Source organism: Melozone crissalis, unplaced genomic scaffold (assembly GCF_028551555.1).
Source record: "Melozone crissalis strain CALT ecotype California unplaced genomic scaffold, PUWL_Pcris_2 ptg000007l_1, whole genome shotgun sequence".
Taxonomy (NCBI): domain Eukaryota; kingdom Metazoa; phylum Chordata; class Aves; order Passeriformes; family Passerellidae; genus Melozone; species Melozone crissalis.
In genome coordinates this window covers 9,418,129-9,433,497 of record NW_026535785.1, presented here as the reverse complement: position 1 = coordinate 9,433,497, position 15,369 = coordinate 9,418,129, and the positions used below count along the sequence as shown (strand labels likewise).

At 39.8% G+C, this 15,369-nt stretch overlaps 1 protein-coding gene across 1 annotated transcript; it reads right to left on the bottom strand.

Moving 5' to 3' along the window:
• Nucleotides 1-3,734: 3,734 nt before the first annotated feature.
• LOC128932756 (dipeptidase 2-like) lies at nucleotides 3,735-11,560 on the bottom strand. The gene is made up of 10 exons (XM_054269451.1): nucleotides 11,427-11,560; nucleotides 10,536-10,662; nucleotides 9,927-10,056; nucleotides 9,441-9,582; nucleotides 8,917-8,986; nucleotides 8,250-8,426; nucleotides 7,656-7,743; nucleotides 6,992-7,067; nucleotides 5,262-5,397; nucleotides 3,735-4,023 (listed from the first exon to the last, which is right to left on the bottom strand). Exons 1-10 carry the CDS (start codon nucleotides 11,558-11,560, stop codon nucleotides 3,838-3,840), a joined length of 1,266 nt encoding a protein of 421 aa, XP_054125426.1. The 3' UTR covers nucleotides 3,735-3,837.
• Between the last annotated feature and the right edge of the window lie 3,809 nt (nucleotides 11,561-15,369).

Here is a 15,369-nt window from a genome sequence, read left to right as displayed (position 1 = left end):
CAGAGCGGGGCAGCAGGCACAGCTGGCTCTGAGGAGCTGCTGGGGCACTGCTCCTCACCCCACAGCAGGAGGGATGCAACAGCCGGCTTGGCAAAGTTGGTTCTGTGGGGCAGATGCTCACTGAACCTTGGGTGTAAAATAAAAAGTTAATAAACTCATATGCATATAGGTGGTTAGATTTAATGCACAGTGTTTGCTGACCTGGAAACAGAAATATGCTGGCATGTTGCTTGAGCAACTCAATGATCTGCAAGGAGGAATGTAGGCGTTCAGCAGAGCTGAGTAGTTTGTATCCAATGTAAAACATCCAGGAGTCCTTGCATGGCCCAGACAAGTCACCTGCTGGTGGAATTTGGTACAGGAGCTGAACTGCGCAGATTTTGGGTGACAGAACTGTCATGTGTGTCAGACCAGCAGCAGACTTTGGAGGTTTGGTTTCTAGCATCACCACTTGCCCAGATGGGACAACTCAGAGGTGAAGTGATTTATTTCTGTGGATGCTACAGTCCATTAGTCAGGGAAAGGATAGTGCTGGGGGAAGGGCCCTGGCACCAGCCTTTTAGAACCAAATCAATAGTCTGCATCCGTTTTATCCCTGTAGTTCTTGGCTGCTTATATCACATACATAAAAGCATGAGCTTTTGATTGTTTAAGATTCCTTCAACTTTGAGTCTTTTGAAAATCAGCCTAAGGTGCTTCATAGTACGTAGATTTTGAGATTTACAGAAATATCAATAAATATTTTCAGAATTCATCTTAGCACAACTCATTATTTAGAAGAGGTAAGTCATGACTTGCATTCTTTCATTTGGCAGCCAACAGAGCTTATTACAAAGTTTGCATCTCAATTACATCTGGAACTTCACTGATACCAGCAGCCATAATAGAAACTGTCAGCTGAACTTGAATGCATTTTGAATTACCAATGCAAATGGCTGTTATTAATTGGGGCAGGGCAAAGGCATTCAATTGCAGCATGAATCATCCTCCCATTGGGAGGCAGAAAACAGGGTACAATCATTTTGTGCTTGAGTTGTTACAAATGCAAAGTTGTGAAGAGTACAAGTTGCTCTCAGGGCTGGAGACACTGGCACCAGAGTGAAGGGTCACTTGTTTTTCTGAGAGCAGTCACAGCTGCACCTTACATTACTTTACTTTTGAAATTAATTTCTAATAAGATGCCTTCCTACCATGCTCCAAGTTGTGTGGTTTTGATAATTTAAGAAAAATAAATTAGCTGCAGATATTAAATAAGCTAGATAACATGGATAATCAGTGCACAACATTTCATCTGTTGGTTTTGCCTTCTGATTTTGTTTCTCACAAGCAGCTTATTTGAAGCCTTCTGAATTAACATTGTAACTGGGAATGTTAAAGGGACTTTTAGATCACAAATGTGTGAGAAGTGCTGTGAGGCAGAGGTTATCCTAACCCTGATGCAGGAACCCCACCTGGTCCCCCTTTTGCCTTGTTCTCCATGCCCTGACAGCTGGAGCAGGGATTTGCTGCAGGTAAATTCCTCATGGACTCACTGCAGTGACTCATCCCTTCCCATGGGCACTTGCTGGGATGGGTTTAGCAGGATCTGAATTTAGATGAGGCTGACTGCCTACATCCAGGATTAAACCTCCTTGAATTTCAAGCAGGGGCTTGAAGGGCAACCCTTCCCTTTGTCATTGACCCAGAGTCCTCACGTTACTCTGGCCTTCTTTCTGCCACAGGGGTGTGAGGTTCTTCCAGGGTCTCATGGGCCTCTGAACACTTACACTGTTTTGTGAGATTACACCAGTGTCCTTACACAATTTTAAACAATATTTTATTGAAATTTCATGTCTCTGTTTTGCCACAAGGTTACAAATTACTCGTTGCACAAACAGTCAACAAACAAGTGCAATACATTATAGATAAGAAGTCATAGTAAAGTATTTTATGTATCTTTTAGAAAAGGAATATATATCTTTAGTCCATGCTGTAGTATGAGAAGGTAAAAAAAAGTAAAAATTAGCAGGCAGTAAAGTAACAACACAGTATAAAGGAAACAGCTGGAAGGAATAAAGAAACATCTTACATTTTGTGTAATGAAGCAAATATCAGAGCCCTAGTTCTGAGAAAAGAGACCATGTATGGAAGTTTTCCAATGAATCTATTAGAAGTGCTGATGGGAATTAAATGTTTGCCATATTGAATTAATGATTTTACCAGTAAAACCAGTTCTCATTACAGTCAAGCAATATCAGGGAGGCCAGACTTCTGAATTAGTGATTCCCCTTTCTACATGCATATCCAGGATCAGTATTTATTGAGAAACTATTCTTTTAAGGTTGGCTTCTGTGCAACTAGATTGTTTCCCATGATTTGTAAACAATTTGGTAACATACAGAAGTATAATTATATTTATCGAGGAGATCATCTTATCAAAAAAATTAATGAAGCTTAATTTTGAAGCTATAATAGAACAGAGTCCTTCCAGAAACCCTGCTTGTACACAAAGTACAGAAATGGATGGTAGGAACTGTCTCAAATTCCTCTAGAAAAAAACTAATGTGCTGTTTTTTCATCCTTTTCATGCTCAGCCTTCTCTTGTTGTTAAATACTTTGTGTGTTTACAAATGCTTTCCTTAGATCAACTACAGGGCTTTTATTCTACACTAAGTCTAAATTCCGTAGATGTCATATTAGTAAATAAAAATTGGTATCATAAAATCACCATTAACAGGAAATATCATGGGATATCATTTACCAGCAAGCACTGGGAACTGACCAGACAAAGATGTACTGCTGCTGCCATCTTATAATTTCATTATAAATCTCAGTATTTTTGACGAAAATGTCAGTTTTGAGCCTAATAAGAGCAGGCCTATTTCAATATATGCTCTTGTGTATTTCAAAATGTATTCCACAGGCCAAAACAGCAGATTTAAAATAAAAAGATCTCTGTCTAATTTCGTGTCTATGAATCCACTGGCCATGGTCTGATTTTAGCCAGCTAGAATAGAAATGAAATAATAAAACATGTTATTGATAAGGATAATTGTTTAAATGTCAAAAAGATTTCCACCCTCTTACTAGCCAGAATTCCTGCTTTGTCCTGACTTGTTCTTGTTCCCGTCATCATGAAAATGCTGCAAACAGTTCTCCTCAAATTATAGAAAAGTCTCTACAGCATTGCCTGCACCTGAATGTAGAGATCTGCCTCTACCCTTCAGTAATTGACCAGTTGCCCTCTGTTCTGGTCAGGGTTCAAAAAGAGGAGTTTAGTGCTACAGGATGGGTTTCTAAAGCTAGTTGTAGGCATGCAGTTCAAGCTGGAATAGGCTTGTCACTCATCTTGCCATCTTAAAAAACAAAACAAAACCCCAAGCAAACCAAAAAAGCACTTTTCTCCATATAGCAGGGGATAATCTTCTCTGAGTAAGCCATGAACTATTGATGGAAGCTGTATGATTTAACAAGAAGCAATATTTGAAAACTACTTGGCACAGATGTCTTAATCATAATTTCTAGTTCCCTGTGTGAAACTGCTGGTTCTGGACTCGTCTTTATTCCACAATATGAGTACCAAAACCATGCATAGAGTATTACAGATTTTATTCTTTAAATGTGAATATTTTCCATTAACAATGTTGCTCCTGGTCCAGCCAAGGTGATACAGAATTTATCAGTTCAAATTCTAAACACTTTTGCTACATCAGTTATAATTTACATTACTTTTCCAATATGCAGATGAATTTATAGAAATCATGTTTAAAATTTATTATAGTCTTCTGCTAACAAATTACAGAAAGATAAGTAGCTGCATTGCAGAGTATTCAAAAAATCTCTCTAGACTCCATAATCTTATGATACATAATACAGCATTGAACATGATACAAGTGTCAGGATGAAAGGCTGTGCCACAGAAGGAAATCCAAAGGACCTGGATGGCTGAGGCTGAGGCTTATGTAGGTCTAGGCGACAGGAATGTTTTGTTTCTTGCAGAATTTCACTTTCACCTACGCCCATTACTGCAAAAGTCTTCCGCACCTACAAAAATTCAAAAGTTTGTCCCTGAAAGCCACACTGGCCCAACAGCAAAAAGCTTTATGCAGCTAGCAAATTCAATGATATTTACCCAACTCAATCTGTATTGCAAAACCACATCTGAGTGTGAGGAAATCAATATTATTATTCTGCTGTTTGCATTCCCAGAATTCAGCACATTACAGGCAGGAATCACAGGTCTGGCTGCTCTTTGTCTTGGCTCTCTCCACATATGGAGAACACGCACTCATGAACTTTCTTTCCTGAAAGGAGCTCTCAAGAGCTTCTCACTCTCAAGACAGAGCTTCAACACCTCTAATTTAGATGGGAAAAAACATTATTAAATCCCACAGATTGGTTAGGAGAGGTGAATTTGAGCCTCTCCATAATGTCAGTCTGCCACACAGTGAGGTCAGCATTATGGAGATATTTTGGCAGGTTAACTGGAATAGTTCAAATTTCACTAATTTCAGTTCATCCAACATGCCCGAAAAAGACAAGTGGAAGAAAGATCTCTGTGAAATATTTGTTGTCTATAAGGCTTTGTGTGTAATGTCTACTTACCTATCCCTGTCAATAAAAGCAGTAGGAGGCAAGCAGTCTGGAAGTTTCAGCAGAGGCATTTGTAAAAGTTACCATTGAGGGGGCCCTACTCTTATCCAGTCTCCTTCCCTCCTCTCCTCCCTCATCCTTCTGGATTAAAATTTACCATTTATACTTCAAGCTCATTGGGATCTAGTTGTTATGTTTATGGCTTGTTAGTGGCATGGCCATGGCAGAGGCCTTTTGAACAGCAGCCGAATCCCATGACAAGAATTAAATTGATTTGCAGGAGTCAACATTCCTTGCTGCCCCAGCGAGCACGGCCAGACTGTGATGCTGGTACATCCACAGCTTCTCCAAACCATGAAGTGATTCCATTTAGAAGTCACTGATGTGTGCTTATCAGATTACTGCAGAGAGAAAAACTTCCAAAGAGCTTTGTCTGCTCTCTCTCGTTTTCCTTTATGCTGCTAACGCTCCCTTGCCATCTTGGTTTCTTTCCCAGCGTTTGGATTTACTGAATTAGGTGCTTACATTCCCTCTCTCATTGAACAAAATAATCTCTCCAAAACAAACCACATAAAATGGGGAAAAAAAAATCAAAGAAAAAACCCACCCAAAAAATTTGCAACAGAACACCAACAGTTCATCTTTCCCTCTTGGTAAGAATCGAGATTCAGTTTGGATTTAAATCTTACATTTTCTACTTCCCTGAAGACACGGAGAAAGTTCTCCCTCAAGACTCCTTTCAGTTCAGTTTCATTCCATCCTCTTCTAAGAAGTTCCTCTATCAGAGAAGGGTATTTGGAGACATCTTCCAATCCTTCGGGAAAGCTGTTGGCAAGAGTCACACAAGAACATTCAAAACACATCGCTGGCAAATTGGAGAAAAAGGGTTTTAATTAGTCTTTTGCACATATTGACTTTTGAAGTGAGCTGACTTTGGACCCAATTCTTCCTCTGGGAATTCAGCTGACAAACAGAAACAGGACTGGGACACAACAAAAGTGTTTTTCTTCACATAGGACCCAATAAACAGAACACAACTGGAATGAAGATGCACTTCTATAGAGGCAAAATAAGAGCATAGGAGGATATAAGAGCAAAAGGGGAAAAAATAACCAGAAATTAATGTATGTGGTAATCCACACTTTCCATCAGGACTTCAGAGTAAGAGGAAACAGCTGCATCACAGATGAAGTTGGGGCAATCCACTCATGTAACTGAGAACAAAAGGAAACCTACAAACACATGATGAGCTCTGGAGTTGCAGACAATTTTGTGAACTCTGTTGTTTACAAACTATTTACAAAAAATACCCCAATTAGAATAATAATATTAGTTTGGATTAAGCCAATTGTTTAGGCAGTGGAAAGAAACCTATTCAGAGCCTCTACTGAAGAAATTACAAAAAAGCAAAACTGATCTATGCCTGTGCTAATTCTTGTCAGAATAAAAAGAATTTAGAAATAAAAAGGCTGCAAAACCTGCATCAAACAGCTGGTTTAAATTGTATTTCCATGAGACTTTGATGTTGTTTTGAGATGACTAATATTTTTGTTACTCTTCTGTTCCATGAAGGTATGGTGATCAGCATATCTAAAAAATCTGTGGCAGTACTAGCAGGAATTAGGACCTCAACAACTCCACCACCAATTTAACTGATGGTCTTTGAGAAAATTCATGATAAAATGTGTCCTTTTCTTGCAAACTGTGTTTTTATTTTGAACATAATAATTTCAGAGCTATGATATCATGGGAGCTGACAAAATGGGTTTGTGTTTGTACTTCACAGATGGGGGCCTGACTCTGACTTTCATTCCGAAGCAGGCCTGACTCCAGGAGAAAACGAAAAAAGAAAAAGGAGATAATGATTTAACAGAAAGATAAAAAGAAAAAAAAAGTTTAAGGTTGCAGCAGCAAATGCCACCCAACCTGCATTTGTTTCCTGTGCTGTAACTGCAGTGGGCCAGGAGTGAGGAGAGGTTTTTGGTAGGCTGCTTACCAGGCTCTGCTTGCCTCAAACACTTCCCAAAAGCAGGAGCGGTTTCACAGCACCCAAACTCTTTGGGCTTTCCCCAAGGAGAGTGGAGGGAAGAGTTTTGCGGCGCCTCTCTAGACTGAACCATTTACCATATAAAGGTTGAGACAGCTTTTCTGTCATTCATCTGTGGCTTTTGGAGAAAAACAACCTCTATCACTGGTTTTGTGTGCCCAAACCACCACCTAGAGCACATGGCTTCAGAGTTCAGAGGGCGTGAGGATCCATTTGTAGCATGTGCCCCTCTTTCATAAAACTTGGGTTAATGCTCTTTACAAGATAATCTGATACCACTTTTTCTTTGTCTGCCTTCTTTTTTTCCCTTAAATGAACCAAAACACACATAATTTAAGGGGCAGATGTCAATGTTTGTACAACTTTACTCACCGTTCCACTCCATCATAGTCACCACCAATTCCTATTGATTCTGAGCCTGCAACTTCCTTTATATGGTCAAAATGATCTGAAAGAAAATATCAAGAAAACAACATCTAAGAGCCTAACAAAAAAAAAAGACTATTACAGTTCACACATACTGGTACTGGGTAACAGCTGTCTTTAATACTAGGTTCTTGATAAAATCCTTTTTAAATAAGTCCAAAGACACCCCATCAGGCAGCAACCTTCAAAATAACAGCTACACTGACGAAATGCAAATGAGGAAAGAGACATGAGCATCACAATGCATTCATTCCTAACAAGCAGCCCAATTACACCAATAGAATTTCATTATCCATTACACACCTATGTTTCACACTCTTAATTACATAGGCTTAAGGTGTTTTCCAGAAAGTAACAATTACTTTGGGATTAATGGCTGTTGGCTCTGTTTGTGAGCATCGTGTCCTCCAGCTACACACACATCTTGTACCTCTTGTTATTGTTTAATGAGTATTAGCTAGGAAAGTACCTAGAGCTGGGCTAAGGTGTGGATGGAATAAACAAGCAGTGTAACTTACACAGCCTTGAAAACGATGCATGCCCCAGGATATTCACAGAATTTATACAAATTTGTAGAACCCATAAAAACTAAAGTATATAAACATCAAACCTGCAAGGGTAGAAATATTAACAACTTTTCTGCCACAGGCCAGTACATCTGCATTGAAAGACACCATGATAATTCCCTTGTTCTTTTTCTGAAAGATATGAAGAGACAGGTGATGAGTGAACACTCGTGCCCTGCAAACTTCGTGGGCATCTTATGCAGAATCTTCTACACCCATCCACCAGTGAGAACAGCAACACTAAGTCAAAGTTCAGATGGCAACACAAGGCTTTGCCTCCCTGCCCTTTCCTCTGTGTTCATTTTACTTTCATGCAGACTGAATCAGCAGAAGTGCAGTGACCACATCCAACAAACTCAACCAGAATTCCAAAGTATTTGCAAACACTTCATTTTTGTAGTCAAAGGCTAAACACAACCCAGAGAAAATGCCTCAGAAGCAATTGTAAGCTGCTGTTCAAGGATCTGCTTCTAAATTAAATTCAGGAATGAGGAGGTGGAAAGTAAACATCATGATTTGAATGCACGTTTTCTGCAGCCCATCCAATCATTGCCATTAAAACAAAAAAACAAAACCCCCAAGAAGTAAAGCCAACAAATTCCTTCCTCCAAAAACAAACCCAAGAACATATCACTCACCAGTTCCTGGAGGATATCATCAGGAACATTTCTTGAGTGGTTACAAACAGAAAATGCTGCAGAGTGGCTGAAAATTACTGGTGCTTTTGAGATGTTGAGTGCAGCCTTTACAGTGGAGTATGAGGTGTGAGATAAATCTATCAGCATACCCAGGCGATTCATCTCCTTTACCACTTCCTAAAACAGATGTACAGACAACAGTGTCAGTGTTAATTTTCCTGAAAGGAAGCTGTTTGGCTGGTATATGGAAACAGATAGATTAATTATGCAGCTGCCAGCTAGTCACAAACATGCTGTGCCTGTAGTGGTTGCTATGTACCTATTAATTAATTAGTGATTTATTCACTCAAATTACCCAGCATGCTCAAAACTTAGAAAACTTAATCAATCTAAAATAAGTCATTGGAAGTGTTATTCACATCTTACTGCTTGCACATATGAATTCATACATCTAATCTGTATTTAAACAATTGCAATAAAATCTAACACTTCTTTTACCCTAAGAAGCATCACAGGGAATGTGGTTTGACTAAATCCTGGTCACCTCCTAACTATCAAGAACTTCCAGCATTAATTTTTAATGTCAGTTTGCTTTTGAGAAGATAAGGCCAGAAGTTGTTAGTTGCATGACAGATTGCCCAGATTAGCATTTGAAAGAGATCCTTACTTGGCCAAATGCAGTCAGACCAATAACACTAGGATAAAAGTTGTGTACTCCTTTAGATGATGATTCAGACCTTAAAAATGGGGAGTGAGGGAGAAGAAACATTTTATTATTCTGGAGAATACAGTATCAGCAGCTGAAAACTGTTGCACTACACAAAAGAAAAATTACTACAATGTCACACAGCCCCACAAAAGTGGGGATAATGAGCTACGTAATAGGAATCCTGTTCAGGCAGTGCTTTTTATGTTCTTAACAGCTTTCAGGTTCACTAATGTTGATTTTTGTGAAGGAATTTTAGACAATCAGATTCTCAAGTGCCTGAGTTATGATTATAACAAGCACTACATAATGGATGTAGTCTCCCACCACATACATAGAAAACTATTTATCCCCAAAGCCTATCACCTTGAATTGGTTCAAAGTCTTTCACAGGACAAGTTTGGGTCTGAATCCACAGTTCTCCCATCATGCAGCTGCCACTCCTTTGCATTAGACAGTCACACAAAAATATGCACAATAGTTACCAGGGAGTGTTGCAGGTGTGTGTTAGAGTCATGTAACGAACCCCCAAGTCATAGTACATCCTCAGTGCTGCCAGGCTGCTGTCAATGGAGTGGCCACCTTCTATTCCAATCAAACATGCAATCTTTCTACTGTCAGAGATACCTGGAAAACACAGAGGGAGATACTTCCTAAGTAATTCCATGACAGATAAGAAGCCAGCAGTACCAAGCAGCGATTGTCTGTGTAAATTGCAAGCAATAGTAAAGACATTTTCATAGAATTTGAGCTTACAGAGTACATGTTTATATGGCAAATTTTCTCATGACTGTAATGTCATGAGAAAATGACCAGGGTAATGGACCAGGGTGGTGCACAGTCAGTGGCTGTGGTTCAGAGGAAATGTTGAAGTTACTCTTTAAAGCAGGACAGCTTGTCTGCTTGCATCTCTCTGAACACACCTTCTGCAATCATATTTTTAAAAATTCCTTTACAAGAAGGAGCTTCACCTTGGGAAGTCACCACAAGCTCCAGCTCTTCGTAGCTGTTGCACATCCTCTTGACAACATCAATCTGCTCTAAGGTCAGGCGCACAGCATCCTTGTTCTGAGCGCTGCAAAGAACATACACTGACCAAAACTGAAAGAGACATTGACAAGTGAACCAGGTAACTTGTGTTTTGGCTTGGAAACTTCTGTTTGCTCATAGTTCAGGAGCACAGACCAAAATAACTTCCTGCAGTTCACAAGGGGGTTGCCACTGCAGCTTTTTCCCCAAAGAAAGGGTTAAGATGCAAGACAAGAGCACCCACTCCAGACAAAAAAGCAGCCACTCCAAATTAAGGCCTCCTGATACACTCAGCTACTCCACAGTACATGCAGGAAAGCAAGTATAAGCTTCCTTTAATTTATATTTCACAAAACATATGCTGCTGTTTTGACTAAGAGTACCTGAATTATAAAACCCAAACTTTTGAAACACAGCTGTCATGAAAGAATGTTTGTGGCTTTTCAATTATATTATTTTTTTCTTTTTCAACATAAAGAACCAAAATCAGGGCTAGGGAGGAAGCAAATTTAGAAATATGTTCTGAGCCCCACCACCACAGCAGTACATACCTGAGCTCCCACATAACCAGCCTGAAGTTTTGCAAGGTTTGTGTGGGTCCTGTTGAGGTCTCTCAAGCTGACTCCACTGATTTTATTTTGGTAAAGTATTCTCAGCTGCAATACAAAGTCATTGTGGCTAGAATGGAAAACAAACAGGGCTTGTGATAGAAATAAGTCATTCCCTTTCTAACCCAAGTTTAATTTCTTCCACTGTTTGGAGACCCTTAGACCATTAATTGCCAATAATCCTTCCAGCAATAGATGCCTAAAAGTCTCTCTTCTTTTCTGCTTCTCCCCCAGTCCCACCAGTGATCAGGTTGGGGGTGTACAATAAATTGGGAGTGGACACGGCTGAGACAGCTGACCCCAGCTGGCCAAAGGATATTCCAGACCATATGCTCAGCATATACAGCTTGGGAGAAGAAGGAAGGCAGGGGACATTCAGAATCCTGATGTTTATCTTTCTAAGAAAATGTTATGTGTGATGGAGCCTTGCTTCCTGGGGATGACTGAGCGCCTTAGTCATGGGAAGAATTAATGCCTTGTCTTGCTTTGTTTGTGCATAGCCTTTGCTTTCCTTATTAAGCTGTCTGTGTCTCAACTCACAAGTTTTCTCACTTTTCTGATCCTCTCCCTCATCCCACCAGAGGGACAAGTGAGCAAGGGCTGTGTGGGGCTCAGTTCCCAGGTGGGGTTAAACTGTGACACCTGGCCAGAAACTCAAACAGTGTTTAGGATAACACAATCCTACATTAAATACCCTCTGAACCCAAATTCCTTCCCAATGTGTCACTGCAATGGTAGCTCAGTGCTGTGTGCTTCTGCTAATCTGACACTTCAGCATTTCCTCCACCCTTGTCAGACTCACAAAGAGGATTTCATTGAATATATTTTATATACCCATCAATCAAACGTGTATCTTGCATCAGCTCAATGGTTCTTTCTCTCATTGATTTCTCACAGCTGAATGGCACAATATCAGAAAAGAACATCAGCAGCCACAACAACTTTGCCATATTTCTCTTCTTTCCCATTTTCCAGTGGAAAAAGTGCTAGAGCACAGGGATACCACAGATGTTCACTGACGACAATGAAACAGCAAAATTTCCTGTCTGCAGAGACTGTAGGCTTAACAGTGCAGGCAGAGCTGAATGCTCCTCCTTCTGATAAGGCTGCTGTGAGTTCTGGGGGAGGAAAGAAAAAACCAAAGAAATAATAGTAAACAGAAGGGAAAGTAGCATTAGAAACTCTGAAACTGCTACATTCTCCTAAAGATTTTAGGTTCTCTGGCTATTTGTGCTCTTGCACATATGACCTCTCCATAAACTCTGCTGCTGCCACCAGCTCAGAGCTGAAGGGAACCAACTGCTCAGTCAGAGCTGTAGCTGAGCCTGCTACACCTCAGACTCACACCCAAAACCAGCTTCCAGAACAGCAGGAGAAGATAGTTTTTTTCATTATGTTAACTTGCTTGTTCTCTTTCTGCGGGAAATGTCACACTGAAATGAGCACAGAAACTGTTTTCTGAGAAAGTTGAGAAGTGAACTTAAACCACACAGAACATCAGATGCAATGAAAGGAGCAGTGATTGCTAGAAACAAAACCATCCTCAAAATCCTTCCTCTAATAGCAGTACAGTCTTAGAATAAAAGTTTTTCTTCCATAAATATGCATCAGAAATATACATGCATTGTGAGACCCAAAAACTTTAGTGGCACAGCACTTCTACAAAATCATAAAGCTTAGAGAGCAATCAGAAGCTGTTTCTTTTCTGCTCTGTTGCAACCATAGAGATTTCCCTCAAATGTCAAAGCACAAATACAGACTTACCCTTTTACCACAAATGCAGACTTTGTTACCACAGGGAAAAAAGTCTTTGTATGTCTAATCTAGAAAATGTTAAATTTGTTTGTGGTAGCTCAGCATGTGAAATGTTAAAAAGACAAGGTCAAAAAACTGCCCAAGCAGAAGAATTCTGACAAGTTAGTACCACAAAAGCAAATTAGTTTCTGTAGACATGTTTTGGTTGCAAATTCCTCAAGCCAAAACACAGGACAGATCTGCAGCCTGAATCTCTAGAGCTCTGCCAGATCCTGACCAAAGGACTCTAAAGGAAAAACTAAGATTTTATAGCTTATTATCTGCTCTGGCCTCATATACATATTGAAGTTCATATAACATGCCAGTTCAAACTGCTTAATGAAAATGTAGGAAACCTTTTTCACACAATAAAACTGTTCTGAGGCTATAAAAACTGATACACAGTGTAGATTTTGGTCCAAATATTTACAATTTTTTTTCTATGAATTCAACAGCAATTTTCAGGAAGATTTTTCAGCAGGAACTAAGTGTTTTTCCAGTGGTTTGACTGCTAAAATAAATTATTTTCTTCTATACATTACCAAATCATCTTTCTGTGTATGTGTACAAAAATGCAGTTCTTTGTTGCTACAAGAATTTTCTGTCAATTTGCTATATCAAATTATCTTCTCAGTTTCATGCAAAATGTTCTTTATACTTTGACAGTAAGACTCATTTGCTTTTGAAACTGTTTAGGTATAAAAAAAGACTCATAATTAAATCATCATTCAGAGGTCAGTACTTGAAAATTGAAGGAATATTGCAAGCGCTACACAAAATTAAGAAGATGGTATATTAGCATCCCTGTTTAAACAACATTTTAAATACAAAACCCACAGAGCTTTTTCCCCTGCTGACTGAGCAGAGCTGAGAAGTGGAAGCTGAAATAAGATTTATAGCTTTTCTTTGTTTATCTAGAGGCTCCTTGGAGCAGTTACCTTCTCCAGTCGAGCCGAAATCCACATTCCTCTGTGCTGGATCCAGCAGCTAAAGCTGGGCACTGGACATGCCTGGCATCCCAGCAGCAACAAGAAACCTCCTGTGCTCCTTTAGCTCGTGCCACAGGCTGCACGCGCAGCAGGCATTTGGAAATTGCCACTTTGTGAGATGCAAGGTCTGTGCAGAGCTCTCAGCTCAGCTACACCCACAGGGGAGCCCCACAAGGCTTCTGCTGTGCCTTGTTAAAAACCCAGCGTTTCCTCCCTCTCGTGGCAGCCTGGCTGCGCAGTCCACAGTGCCTCTGTTCCCTAGCAGATGGTGTATAAAGTCACTGCTTGTGTGGTTCAGAAATAAGTGCCTCTCACCACAGAAAAATTTAGGTTGGAAGGGGTTTTTGGTGGGGTGTCATCTAGTCCAGCCACCTGGGCCCAGGTAAGGTGACTCCAAAGTTAGATCAGGTTGCTCAGGACCTCATTCAGTGGAAGATTTGATATCTTCTATGAAAAAGAACATAGAACTTTTCCAGACCCCTGTTCTAGGGCTTGCTTATTCACATTGACTATACCTCAGCCAGTAAATATCTACTTTGTGTTACTATACCTGCTATACTTTATTCAGGACTTTCAGTGCCACTGTATTATATTTACAAAGGTCAAAATAGTCACAAGGTACATGTGGCATTTCCAAAAATAATTATGAACCTACTGTGGCTTTTCAGTCTCTGAACCTACTGTGACTTTTCACTCCCTTTCAAACACGAAAATTTGGGAACAAGGAAATATATGCAAAACCATGATGCTAGAGTTTCACAAGAAGTCGTCTGCTTATCATAATTTTTATTTCACTTCATATTTTTACCGGAAACCAAAAGGGCATAATGGTTTTGTTTAGGATTCCATTGCAGAGAAATGACCAAGTCTCATGATCCAATCTCCCACAGACCTGTTGTGCAAGTCATGTCTTAAGTGAATACACATTTGTCATCAATCCTCTAGTTCCCACTGACTGGAAAACTTAAACAGAACTCCCCACATCCCTGGGAATTCTGCTGCACATTGCTAATTTGGTGAACTTCACTTATAAACATTTACTATCCACTTCTCTGGACTAGAAAACCCTAAACAATACAAATGAAATAACAAGAGAAAAGACAAATATTTTCTCTTCATAATCTGAAGTTTGATCCAGACCAGAGCCATTGTTATGCCTATGACAAGAAACTATCTTTCATGTTGAAATTAAAGCAGCAGTTATGGGGTTCAGACTCCTTTTCCATTTATGGTCTAGTTCTAGCCCATATTTCATTGTTAATTTTACATTTTTCAGGTTCTCAACTCTATCTTCCAGAGTAATTAAACAGCACATACCTTGCAATTTACTTTTCCCATTTTCTGAATCTTCTCTCCTTGCAAAGTCAAGTCAAATCTCTGGTCTGATTTTTACCTAAAACTCTTTTTCCGCAGTTGCAGAGAAGCTAAGTTCACCAACTCTAAGTTCAACAACAGTTTTTGCTGCTCCACTGAGCACCTTCTTGAGCTTTTAACAGCTCAATTCTTTGCAGATTCAGAACATAACGGATTTTTAAAGCTGCTAAATGCCAAATGCTTCCTTTGTCCATCATGAGGTTTCTTCTACAGTTTTATTCCAATAACCCTGGATTAGCGTTAGCAGCTGTTGATGTATTATAATTCTTACAATGTGGCATTTGTGATGGACATCCTTCCTGCAGAGTTCACCTGGCAGCACTGGTCTCTTTCTCAGTATCCCAGGAGCTATCCTTATTGTCCAGGATGTTGTTACACAGCTGTCTCTCCCTGATAATAGCTATCCCTATGTTTATAGCATGTTAAATTCACCTCACACATGTTTTGGAGCAGGCTGAGAAGCTGTAAAAGGACTGCAGCACTACACTGAAATCAGCTGCTGTCAGGAGGCAGAGGGATAACATTATGTGTTGGAAGTACTTTTCCCACTAGGAAGGCTTGTTCCAGCCCAGAGCCTCTTCATTAATTTCAGCACTTACACATCCAAACCCCTGATAGTT

Bases quoted from the DNA above. Each gene is read 5' to 3' on its own strand.
- LOC128932756 (XM_054269451.1), bottom strand. From the start codon at position 11,560: ATGGGAAAGAAGAGAAATATGGCAAAGTTGTTGTGGCTGCTGATGTTC. The intron at 10,663-11,426 runs GTATATAAAATA...TTTCCATTCTAG, and splicing joins GATACACGTTTGATTGATGG to CCACAATGACTTTGTATTGC. The intron at 8,987-9,440 runs GTAACTATTGTG...CCCATTTTTAAG, and splicing joins CACACCTGCAACACTCCCTG to GTCTGAATCATCATCTAAAG.